This window comes from Aptenodytes patagonicus, chromosome 1 (assembly GCF_965638725.1).
Source record: "Aptenodytes patagonicus chromosome 1, bAptPat1.pri.cur, whole genome shotgun sequence".
Taxonomy (NCBI): Eukaryota; Metazoa; Chordata; class Aves; order Sphenisciformes; family Spheniscidae; genus Aptenodytes; species Aptenodytes patagonicus.
In genome coordinates, this window is record NC_134949.1 from 3,484,383 (window position 1) to 3,497,495 (window position 13,113).

General features: G+C 48.1%; 1 protein-coding gene across 3 annotated transcripts in view; it reads left to right on the forward strand.

Annotated features, from left to right (window-relative positions):
* The window catches only part of LOC143164689 (endonuclease domain-containing 1 protein-like), a 172,803-nt gene extending 168,226 nt beyond the window's left edge, over window positions 1–4,577 (forward strand). For all 3 annotated transcript variants that reach the window (XM_076347643.1, XM_076347706.1, XM_076347798.1), the window contains 2 exons: window positions 299–616; window positions 2,865–4,577. In XM_076347643.1, the coding sequence (XP_076203758.1) occupies window positions 335–616; window positions 2,865–3,410 (828 nt within the window). In that variant the 5' untranslated portion in view covers window positions 299–334 and the 3' untranslated portion in view covers window positions 3,411–4,577. The remainder of the gene's footprint in view (window positions 1–298; window positions 617–2,864) is intronic.
* Window positions 4,578–13,113: the final 8,536 nt, after the last annotated feature.

Sequence of the window (13,113 nt, forward strand, 5' to 3'; positions counted from 1 at the left end):
GTGCCTCAGTTCCAAGAAAACTTTGTTGTGTGAGCTGATTAGACATGGGGTGGGTTTGGATCCCTCCTCAGACGGGCTAAATTCTCCCACTGCTGCCTCCTCTAGGCACCTAAAACCTATTTTAGATTTCACCCTTATTCCCCTGTTGATTTTTCCATATCCAGGAGGACAGAAGTTGTTCCCTCCTTGGTCTCTCACAGTCCCCTCCTCTGACAGCCGTGTCCCACAAGCACAAAAATGACTCCAGGCCACGATAAGCTTTCTCCAAGTTGAGTGTCTCTCTGCATTTGCCCTCCAGGTGAGCAAGAGCCCTTCACTTTAAATCCTCCCTGCGATGCTGTTGCTGCTGCTGCAGGTCTCGGCGAGCTGCCTCTGGCTGGGACGCAGTGAGGTGGTGACATCCTTTGAAAGTTCATGCCCTCAGTTTTTCTTCCGGGAAACCCCCCCAAATGAAGCCCTGGAGCCGGAGAACCCAGCCTGGATCTGCCAGCGTTACAAGAACCAGTATTACTTTGCTACCCTGTACGACAGGGACAGGCGTATTCCCGTATACTCTGCTTACCTCTACCAGCCTGGACCTGGCAAGAGACCTAAAACATGGCTGGTCGAGCCCCAGGTGAGTGTCCTCTCTTACAGCGCGTCACCCTCCAGTCATTAAAAGATGAACTGCAGCATTTAACCAAAAACTTCTTTTTCCTCCCACCCCCACACACATGCAAATGGACCCACTGGATGGGATTCGTCTCATCTAACTTCAAACACCTTCACCACACGATTCCTCTGATGCGTTTGAGACATCAGCAGGAGGATGAGATGAGTCATATCCTAAAAGTGCCCATTTTTCCGCATTGACCTTACAGGAACATTAAGTCAAATTATATTACATTACATTAAATTACATTAATGTACATTACATTAAATCAAATTACCCCCTCCCTGTCCCATGCTGTGGTGGGGAACCAAACGATGGGGAAAAGACATCCAACAGCAGCTCAATTTGAGGGACCGACTGTGCTGGGCTCTGATCTCCCCTTCACCCTGAGCTGTTTTGCATCCCTGACGTAGCTTATTTGCTCCCAGTTAAGAGTCAATTTGGCTTTGTAAGTGGCATGAGAAGTGCAGAGAAACTCAGAATCGGGTGAGATGACCCAGTGAAAAATTCCAGGTACAGGCACTCAGCGATGAGAGGATTGGATTAACATGGTAAATTTATCGAGTGATATTTCAGGCAGTGAAAAGTGAGTAGGATCAGTGCCAGTCAAGTCAGAAGTGCATGATCTCCATCCACCTGCAGTTGCCTCTTACCACCATTGCCTCAGGCTCGGTTCAGAAGGATCCAACAGACACACAGATCTCTGCAAACTACAGCGGCCTCCCAAACGTCCTTCTGACGAACTTCAGACCTTCAGTAAAAAAGCCCCAGCAAATTACGGAACAGGAGAAGAGGAAATTCAGGTCATTGCTAGGGACATATTAGCAGTAGGGAATTCAGGTGAAAATGAGACACAGAAGAAAACCATATGCCCTGTTCCAGAGGAAGGCTAAATATGTTTCCCTAAATATGAAAAGAAAGGTGTTATAGTTATGAGAAAAAAGCATTTGCACTTATTACTCACAGGAACTCAAGCAACTAATTTGGTGTTGCACCACTGCAGCCTCCATATTTAGAAGGGATAAAAACGTCTCTCTTTTCCTCCTGGACCATGGACCCAGGCCATCTGCGAAATCTGTGATTTTGCTAACTTTCTTCAGAGGTCTTTTTGCAGTATTTAGGTTCCCCAGGTCTCTTTGGGGATCATGAGCTCCTTTAAGAGGCTGAGCATTTCTAACTTATTTTCAGTGATGCTGCAGAAGGAACACATCTGTGCTCCCTGGCGCAGATCAGCTCTGAGACACGTTATTAGCACTGCAGTAGCAGATCCCACTTGCATTAAGGTATTTTTGCTTGCTGAGCAAAAAGCTTCATCCTCGCAATGAACTATAGCCCTCCCAGGGAAGCCTCACCTCTAGGATCGGTTTCCCAGCACATCTCCCTGTGTATGGGGTTAGAGGAGGCAAACACTGGTGTTTCAGGAGTGTGATACAGCTGCAGCAACCACACGTACTTCTTCCCGAGCGAGGGGCAAAGCAGGAGAAGAGCAGAAGGGTCCAAGTCCTCCTCATCTCCTCCTGGTAGTCCTGTGGGCTCCATGGCTCTTCTGCTCATCCTCTTCCCATCCTGTCCACCTTCAAGGACTCCCTAAGACACCCAACCTTCAAAGAGTATATCTGTATGCTTGTTTTCCCTAAGCTTGTAATACACTAGGGTGTTCACAGATTGGATTAAAAAAAGGCATGAAAACCTTTCCTAGAGACTGAGGGAGCTCTTGTGGAAATGGGGCTGGACGGAGCAAAGGCCAGGGCTGCTGACAGCGTGATTAGATGCAGGTGATGAAGGTTGGATGTGATTAATGGGGGTGGGAGGAACTGGGAAGAGCCGGGGGCAGATGTGGGATGTGGAGAAGGGAGGAAAGGGAACCAGATGTGGCAGACACGTCTCACCAAAGTCACCTTTCAGACCTGGGAGTGGAAAATGCTCATTGTCTCATGCGTCCACCCACACTCCCATCGCAGGTTGCAGGCTGGATTTCAAAGGTCACAAGTCAAATCGAGAGCAGTCAAATTCTGAGCTTTTTTTTTTTTTTAAATCTCTTGTGTTCATTGGGGAGGGGCAGCTTTATGATTTCTCTCTGATTCATGCGTTTTCATACTCTGAGATGACAAAAAATGGGTGCTCGGTACTCAGAGACTTCTGCTCCAGGGAAACCTGCTCCATTACTCCCATCCCCAATACTAACACCTTTTCCTCTTCTTTACCTGTCAAGCTGATGGGTCCAACTTATCCCAAAACTATGGAAAGAGAGTGGACCCTCTTAAATTATTTCAACGTCAGCTTAGAGCAACTCAGCAAGAGCCAGGCTATGCTCCAAGACTACAAGAACCTGACGGGTTTGAACCGCGGCCATTTGAACCCCAGCAGCCATCACCCCAACTCCAGCAGTAGGACAGCTACCTTCACCCTCACCAACATAGTGCCCCAGGATGAGAAACTCAACGGCGGCGCCTGGAACAACTACGAGCAGCAAACGATGACCAGGAGGACGCAGGGCTGTAACACCACCTACGTCATTGTGGGCGCCGTGCCTGGGAACAACTATATCGCCAAGGGGAGGGTTAATAAACCCAGCCACATCTGGTCGAGTGCCTGCTGCGAGGTGGACACCAACCACAGGAAGGCTTGGGCGGTCATTGCTGAGAACGACAAGAACAAGGTCCAGCTCCTCACGCTGGGGGAGCTGGAGGACGTGTTGACCCAGCTCTACAGGAGGGACCAGGTTTCTCTGTTTGACAGCAACTGTCCCCGGGAATAAGCCCCACTTCACATCCCGGGTGTAAAAGGCTCGGGAGCCTTGGCCACTAGCAGCATCGTCACATGTCCTGTGCAGCGTCCGTCCTGCTTCCTTCTCTAGCGGTTTTCCAGCTCTGTCTCTCAGAGCACCTCCTCCTCTAATAAAAGGGAGAAAGAGGTCAGCAGAGCCTCCAGCTGGTTCGCTTTGCTGCCTACCCTTGGAGGGAGCTCTCAGGGAGGAGTCTTCGCCCTGGCCACTCTGGAGGGGCAGGTTGGATAACAGCCCATGGGCGAGGAAATCAGAGCTTGTCACTGAGGCTAGAGGGGCTTTGCTTTTTTTCCCTTTTTCTCCATGCCCATATACAGATCGTAGTTCTTAACCTCTCCTCGTTAGATATCACTGATAACGTGCTGCTGACTTGTCCCTCACCTCCTCAGGAAGGGTGTGGGTCTAGGGTGGCTCAGGTTGCCCAGGGAGGTTGTGGAGTCTCCATCTCTGGAGATACTCAAAACCCAACGGCACACAGTCCTGGACAACCTGCTCTAGCTGACCCTGCCTGAGCAGGGGTCTAGACTAGAGGATCTCAAGAGGTCCCTCCCAATCTCAACGGTTCAATGATTCTGTGATTCATCCTGGGACAAGGAAAGCAAAGAGCCCAAGGACTGCTGAGAGCCTGTAGGGTTTATCCTACAAATACATTCTGCCCAACACAGCCAATGACCACAGCAAAGGACAAAGGGAGAGAGGAAGGTGGAAAGAAGGAAGACAACTAAGCGTAGGAGGAACATTCCAGCTCCCTTGAAGTCTGTAGATAGGTAAGACAAGGAGAAGGAAGGAAATAACCTACATTAATCACTAGGCTCCCTATCCCTCAATTTACACGAAGACTGTGCTTATGTAAATTTCCTAGCAGGTTTTTGTTTGCTTGCTTTTGGACCATGCACCTTGAGAGCAGGAGCTGAGGCATCAGACAGCCAGGCTCAGGGATCAGATACACAGCAGGCTTTGATCAGTCAAAGATAAATTTCTGTGATACACTGGTTGGATAATTTCATTCTCTGCTCTGCTTCTGAACCTCTTCTGCAGATTTATGTATAACTGATTTTGTGAAATGTATTCAATGGGTGTAAAAGACCAATGTATGCCATATCATTTAGTTCCTGAGTAGTTTACAATATAAATTATTTGCTCCAGTGCTGGATCATAGGGTCACCTTATATATAAACCAGAAGTTGCTTCCCACTGAAATTTCCACTATTAGTAATGCCCTAGTACCTACAGCATCCTTGCAGGAGGTAGGCTGTCCAAATCCAATCTGAAGATACCATAACACCTACAGAAGTGTCACCATCAGACTCCAGTTGCTTTTCCTATGAACGTGCATGAACAAAGTGGATCACGGTGCAAATGGCTCGTACAAACTGTCTCGCTTCAGAGATACCAGCTTGAGCCTGAACTTCCCAGCTCAGGAGCTTGTTCATCAGCCTACTCGCTCTCATTGCTCACCCCTCTCTGGAGGCTGCACAGAAACGTGGGGTGGGGTTCAGGTGCAGCACCTACATGCAGGTGTCTCCATGTGTGCTGGGTGTCTGAGCTCTGACTGCAGCCAGCAGAGATCCAGGCGTGGCTCAGCTGCATAAACAGAGGCATCCTGGGCCACTTGAGATGCCCTGAGGTATGCACGACATCCAGTGGGGCTGGCTGATCTGCCGCAGGGTCCTGGGGACACCTGCACCCATCTGGGCCAGCAGCCAGAGGCCAGGCAAGTTCCCCAAGGGCACCTCCAGTGGCTCTGGACACCTGAGCGCAGGCAGCCAGATCCCACCGCAGACCACTGGGCAGTGCCTGGTAGCATCACGGACTTCTGCTCCTGTCGTCTCCAGCTGCCACAGTGAGAGCAGCAATAGCACTTGCTTGTGTCAGCTGTGTTGCTCAGTGAGGTAGGAGAGTATTTTGCTTTTTAGGAGGACAAGGTAGGAACATCACCTACACCCCCCTTTGCTGGATAGCCCCTGCGGTCCCAGGTCCCCTGCTGCGACAGATTTTTGCTCCTAGGTTCAAATGCTGACACAGACCACTGATGGGGTGAAACCATCAGTGCTATTTCAGGTTGAGGGACCTCTGCAGACACCTCTAGGGTTGCTCATGGGGCTTCCTCTGACTCGCTCAACCACCTTGTCACGCCTGCTGGGGCTTGAAACCACACTCATCCTTGCCGCTGCCCATCCCATGCTCCGCCACCCCCGCTTTCCAGGCTCTGCTGGAATCCCCCGCTCCCCGACCACCCCCGTGAGTCACCCCTCCACCAGCTCCCTGGGCGCTCCCCAGAACCTTTTCCCCTGGCAGTACCCAGAAATGCCCTCCCCTCCACAGCAAGTGTGTGAAATACATGGGAAGCCAAAAAAAAATAAATGAATCAGCTTGGAGGCTGCCTTCCAGCAGATATCAGGGGTGCTTCACACAGCACCCCGGCTCGGAGCTGAGCAGAGGGCTGCCCCAGCCCCACGGTCCCCAGCTCCTGGAGCATCCTCCCAGGCAGCTTTCGTATGTGATATACTCTGGTTTCTGCTGCTCCTGGCTATGAACAGGGAATAGGGATACAGCCCTTTGGTGAGCCCATAGCCAGTCCATGCATCGTGCGTGTGCCCCCGGTGGGGTGGGAAGCTCCTCTGTCCACTGGGAAGATACAGCTGCACTGAGATGGGAAGGTAATTTCGCAGTTTGCTCTGTGTCTGTCTGTCTTTGGGGAGAGCTCTGGGCACTAGTGGGTTGCTGGGATTTTAGACACAAAGGAAAAATGATTTTGCCCAGGAGCTGTGAGGGGATGCTGGGAGCTAAACCCCATTAGCCCTACTGCTCATTGCATTGCCCGCTGGGGTTGTTTGAACGGGCATGCAGCTCGCAGAAGGCCCTGCCGCTGTCTAAGCTCACTTCACTGCAAAGGGCTGGATTGTGCCCTTTGCTTTGTCCTTTTCCAAAACCACTGATGGTTCAAACTCCTTGAACTGAACAACATGTTGTGACATCCTGTCCCAAAAAAGAAGGAAAGGGGAAAATCAAGAGAGTGGCATCGCCTGGCCTCTGCTCGAGAAAGCAGCTGGGCAAAACTCCTTTGATGCATCCAGATTTTGAGCAGCTATAACATTTCACAAGAGTAAATACAATATGCTTATTTGTAAAGCTCTCCAGGAGCGTCTCTGGCTGCCACATAGGGAAGGCAGTCTGGGAGCATCATACTGGGACTTTGCCATCTCCTGGGCCAAGGAGATGCCATCTCCATCTGCTGGGTCAGACACACTGAAGCTATTGGATTTGCCTGTCTCTTTCACGTAGGCAGCAAATGTATTGTGTGTGGTTCTGCATGAAACACGTGCTGTTTGTGGCACTACCAAGCTGATCTTCTAGCTGGTTGTCCGAGGGGGGGGAGTGCACGTGTCTTAATTTCACCCTGCAGGGATGGGCTTTTTCCTGGGAAATGAGGCTCAAAGCCATGAGGGCCCTTCCTGAGTCTCACAGGAGGTCCCACCGGGAATTTCCTGTCTTCAGTTAAATGTGGATCGACAAAAAGGAAGAAAAAAATCATTTCCATTAACCTAACAGCTTTATCTTGCCGGGAGATATTTGAAGAGAGGAATGTTCAGTTTATTGAAAAACAAACATCATCTCTATTTTCACATATTATGCATTGTTGTTGCAAGGTCACCAAATAAGCTGGAAAGCCTGGAGACTTGAAAAACAATTCTCCCTCCTGATTCTTCATCCAAACATGTGAAAAGTTATTCTTGGCCAGTTAAATGGAGGAACAATGAATCATGGATCTTTGCATCTCTACAGCATCTTCTGTCTGATCTTTAGTGCCTTTTCTTGATTTAAAGGGCTAAAAGCAGTTGGCAACTCCTAAAGCAAAACCCAGTGTGGGATAAACAGAAGGGCCCTGAATATATGAACTAAAGGTTTGAGACAGCAGAAAAGTCTGTTGAGAGCTTATAAAAGGGGAATGGCACCATCAAAACAACTGGGTCATTGAACACATTTGCATAGAGGTAGCACATGAGTAGAAGGGGAAGAGGAAAACTTCTGCCAGACCAGCCATAAACTGGGCTTGGAGGAAACCTTCAGCAGGAAGGAAGATGGAGATCTCAGATCTGATGTGGAGGAATTAATAAAATCTTAAACTGGGGAAGGGAGTTAACGCTGAGTTAACACTGCACGTGCTGAAAGGCTTTATGCTGTATCTGTACAATTTTACACAACTCTCAGGATATTTGCTGGGAATACTTCTTTTTCACAGGCCATAGTGATATCAGTGAGATTAATATTTTCAGATCCAAGATGCCAGGTCTTCTACTATGAACTAATACTTGCTTTCTAAGTATCACATTGGCTTCTGTAAAGTACTTATAATGTCAATTTGCACCATTTCTGATAAATTACACAACCTCATGTCTTTCACCAGTCATGTTACCTGAATCTAATCTCTTTCTGAGTAACCTGCTCACATTTTCTTGGTTCAGTAAATGAAGACTTGTTTTAACAAACTGCTACATGCATAAAATGGTAAACAGTAATTTACTCCTGGGGCTTTGCGATCTCACTCTGAATGTTTGGAGCACTGGACTGGGACTGAGACCGGTTTACAAAGTCACCTCAGTGTCACCGTTCCCAATTCATAAAATGAAGATAGAATTATCTTCATTTTACTGTGCACTGTGACTTAAGGCTAAAAAGGACAGTATAAAAACCTTCAGTTTTATTGTTTTCCTCTTACACTGGCCTAAACCAGAACTTTACTGAGGATTCTGGGAGTTTGAGCAGCATGAAAACACTAAAAATTGGAGGAGAGAGAAACCTTTGGTTTTGAGCAGAGTGAGCTGGAAAACAGGGCTACTTGTGCACAGGAAATTTTGTCATTTCAAAATGTGGTTTCAGTCTGAATCAGAACAAAACCCCAAGAGTTTCCAAATTCCCCTTGAAATGGAAATTCTGAGAATTTTGGTCTGGAAATGCTGAAGCAGGGTGTTTCTGATACCCACCTCCCGCCCCAGACCTGCCGAGCAAAATCAACTTTCTTGTCAGCTTGCAGCGGTGCCGCCACCAGCTTCCCTGAGGAGGTGGGAGGTTTCCTGGGGACGCCTGCGGCGACATGTCCTCGGGAGCCTCTCCGAGGATCGCCGGGCTCTGAGCTTTGATTTGGGATCCCTCATCTCTGCTGGGCTTCTTGGGCGTTGCACGGCTGGGTCCTGGCAGTACATCAGGTGGTTGAAAGGGCTGTGTTAGGAAGACGGGGGAAGTTGGAGGTTGTTGGCAGGGTAGAAGAACCAGTTTCGTTTCTTGCAAAAGGCCCAAACCGTTTATGCAGCAGCACTTTGCCCTCCAGCCATGGACTGCACCCTCCTCCCACATGGACTTCCCCACGGTTGGGATGACACCTCTGGAGTCTCTTGACAGACAGGGTTATATTTGGTGTGGGTATGAATGCCACAGATTTAAAAATGAAATCTAGTTAGGGAATATCTTTCCTGAATTTCTTCTGCAGAAAGACTGGAGGAGAAAATAATTAGAGACTTAGAGACCTGGAAATGACTGGTGGAGCTGGCGCTTGCTGGAGTCCCGAAGTCTTTGCTTACATGGCTTTATACTCCCCAGATGAGCACATATTTGCCCTGCCACGCTGTCATTCCTATAGAAAAAGTAAAAATAAATCTAGAAAATGTGTAGGTGGCTGCAGTGTTAAGGCTGTGACTGAGAGGCAGATCTGTACTGTTTCACTGCCTCCTTGCACTCCTTCTCAACCTTGCTTTATATCTACTGTCTAAATTGTCTAAGACATGGGCCATTTTTGGCCACCGAACAGTACTTGTGCATAAGATCCCCACCTATTATTGTTTTTTGTTTGTCATTGCAACCAAAAAACATGCTTAAATTTAAACTTAGGAGATTATTTTGTCTTAGGGTGGCAGGAAATGTTTTTATCAGGTTTCTTCAGTGATGCATTTACAGAGGCGAGTGACAGATTCTGCAAGTCTTCATGACTTCTAGGGCTGGGATCCGGCTCACTTATCGGGACGTCTTATAGTAGGTTTTTACACGTGGGGGCAATTCTGCAGGCTGGGCACAAACAAATCGTGCTGCTTGGCTTCCAGCTGTCAGTGCAGAGGAGGACAGGCCTCCCATAGGTCCTGCGTTGTAGCTTCCAACCCTATGTAGATGTCTCCGACACCCCTGGGTGTCTCAGATCATGGCAGATACCTATCTTTAGGCAACCAGATCAATCTGTAGGTGTTTCCATGTGAGCTGCTGTCTAAGCTCCCGGAATAGTCAATGGAGTCAATGGCTGATGCGGTCCATGGGGTCTGGAAAGCTATTCAACCTGGGTGGACACCTGCATTTGATAGCTGAGTGTCTCTAGGCTCCTCTTATCTCCACTGTGATGGGACCAGCTCACATGGAGACACCTATATGAAGGCACATATGATGACGCATTGCAATGTGCAGGCTGATTCTTACACTGCAGACTTCTGGAAAAACACATTGTCTCACACTTGGGTTCCTGGCCATGGTATAGGAGTATGTGTATTTACCACCCCTTGGGGAGGGTTAGGGTTAAGGGAGCTCCACTGCCCTTAGATTGTAAAAATCTATTAATTGCTTCCATTATCTATTTTGGAGACATCGTTGCCAGAGATCCTCTTGCCCAAATATTTTTGGTTTCCTCCTGCATTTTAAAGGTTAGCTGTGATAGTACACGTGTGATGTGAGCTTTAGCACAGGTCTTTAAAAGAAACGTTCCTGCGACACGTTCCTGAGTTTGTCATACTTTTCGTTAAAATAAGAGGGTAATGGAAAATAAATCACGTATTTTTCAAAGTTTAGATCAATAGCAAGAAGATCAAGCTGTCTTTCAAACATCGAGAACAATTTATTTTTATAGTTTATTAGTTGTTTCGTGCTGAGAAAATCAAAGTCTACAAAACAAAAATATCAACCACCACATCTCATGTAAAACAAGTGAGAGCGGCCATGGAGAAAGCACAAGAGTGATGGTGCCCCTTTGGCCACAGCTTCTTCCAGTGCTGGCGTTTTGCTCCCAGGCTGGGTCCTACTGCTTTCTACTTGCTCTCTGCTGGTTGTATTGAAGGCTCAAGCCTCAGATAGATACAAACACTTCCCCTGAGGGCCCACAAGCCCTACCGAGAAGTAGAGTACAGCTAAACTGAGAGTTACAGCTTCCTGATAAAGTACGTATACAGCTCCCGTGCTGGAGGTGACCTGGGTTCAGACTCTCTATGTAGACATTAATAGCTAGGAAAATTAAACCCCATAATAGTTGTCCAGTCTGTAACCCACTATTGCTTACAGGTCCTTTACCAGCAGTGTGTCTCCCTTAATTTCCAAGAAACAAAGACAAAATGTGGAGAGAGAGCCCCTGAGCCAACCTGGCTAGGGAAAAGAGGAAAAACCACTGGAGCAGTAAGAGACATATGACACTGCTCTTGTTATCTGCATAAAGATGTGCATGCTAGGAGTAGTTAAAATATTAGCCTTCTCCGGTGAAATGCCCTGAGCGGGAGAAGCCATGCCAGGCCTAACCACAGCGCTTAATGGAGGTATGTTAGCAATAAGTAACGTGCGTTGACCGAATGAAGCAGAAGAGCTTAGTGCCACTGCTTGCAGCCTTCAGAGCAGCTGAGAGGTGTGAAAATCTATCATCTATTGCGTAAATACAGATTGTTGTTTGCTCCCATACAAAATAACAGCATGTAATAGACCAGTACACATCCATCTTTATAAAGATATGTAGTACAAATAGGTCCTATTCCAACAGGAATAAAAAAAGCCATGGGAAGTATAAATATCAAAGCTATGGAGGGAGAATAACTCAACAGGAATACAAACAAGTAAAACAATGACGCATACACTCTATCACGAAATAGAAAACTACACTAAGATCTCATGTCTCCTGAATTATAAGGAAGGGATTCGTCCCATTTTGCTTTTGTCATACGCCACGTAAGCATCTATAGCTAATCTGGTCAATCTGGGCATTGTTTAGAGTCAATGCAGAGAAACAGATGCCTTTAGACCATGAGTCATTTGGCCCCTATATATATATCTATATATGTGTGTGTGTGTATATATGTGGCATAAATAAATAAATATGCACATACACACATATATATGTGTATATGTCTAAGCCGGCTCACGGCTCAGACAGGTGTACTCTTTGCTGGGTAAAAAACCGGCTGGACGGCCGGGCCCAGAGAGTTGTGGTGAATGGGGTTCAATCCAGTTGGCGGCTGGTCACGAGCGGTGTTCCCCAGGGCTCAGTACTGGGGCCGGTCTTGTTCAATATCTTTATCAATGATCTGGACGAGGGGATCGAGTGCACCCTCAGTCAGTTTGCAGACGACCCCAAGTTGGGCGGGAGTGTTGATCTGCTCAAGGGTAGGAAGGCTCTGCAGAGGGACCTGGACAGGCTGGATCGATGGGCCGAGGCCAACTGTATGAGATTCAACAAGGCCAAGTGCCGGGTCCTGCACTTCGGCCACAACAACCCCATGCAGCGCTACAGGCTTGGGGAAGAGTGGCTGGAAAGCTGTCTGTCGGAAAAGGACCTGGGGGTGTTGGTCGACAGCCGGCTGAACATGAGCCGGCAGTGTGCCCAGGCGGCCAAGAAGGCCAATGGCATCCTGGCCTGTATCAGAACTAGTGTGGCCAGCAGGAGTAGGGAAGTGATCGTGCCCCTGTACTCGGCCCTGGTGAGGCCGCACCTCGAACACTGTGTTCAGTTTTGGGCCCCTCACTACAAGAAGGACGTTGAGGTGCTGGAGCGTGTCCAGAGAAGGGCAACGAGGCTGGTGAGGGGTCTGGAGAACAAGTCTGATGAGGAGCGGCTGAGGGAACTGGGGTTGTTTAGCCTGCAGAAAAGGAGGCTGAGGGGAGACCTCATCGCTCTCTACAACCACCTGAAAGGAGGTTGTAGCGAGGTGGGGGTCGGTCTCTTCTCCCAAGTAACAAGCGATAGGACGAGAGGAAACGGCCTCAAGTTGTGCCAGGGGAGGTTTAGATTGGACGTGAGGAAAAATGTCTTTACTGAAAGAGTGGTGAAACATTGGAACAGGCTGCCCAGGGAAGTGGTGGAGTCACCATCCCTGGAAGTATTTAAAAGACGAGTAGATGAGGCACTTAGGGACATGGTTTAGTGGGCATGGTGGTGTTGGGTTGACGGCTGGACTCGATGATCTTAGAGGTCTTTTCCAACCTTAATGATTCTATGATTCTATAATATAGGCAATAGGGTGAGATGAACTGCTCTCTAAAGGGACTTGTTCCTCCCCATTGCCTGCCTCAGACATAGATGCTTGTGTTTTGTCAGATGAACCCCATCCTACCAGGCTGAGCGTGGCTAAAAAGAGGCAGAAGACTATTCAGACTTCACAAATTCCCAATAATATAAGTACCTGTCAAGTATTGTGTATGCTTGAGTCTGTCCTCAAATGCCTTTGCGCTAGGTTCTTTGGTGCTCCGCAGCTACGAAAGGAGCTGTCAAATTAATCAACTGCCACAATCTGCAGCACCCTTTTCTGAGCTGGAGGAATAATGTAGTAACTGTTGTGGAAGGGACTAGTCCAAAATAATTGGGAAGAGGGGGGCGATGACGAATGCATGTGTATACTGAACCATGAGGGAGTCCAGTAAGATTTTCAGCTTACGTGCAGAGGGT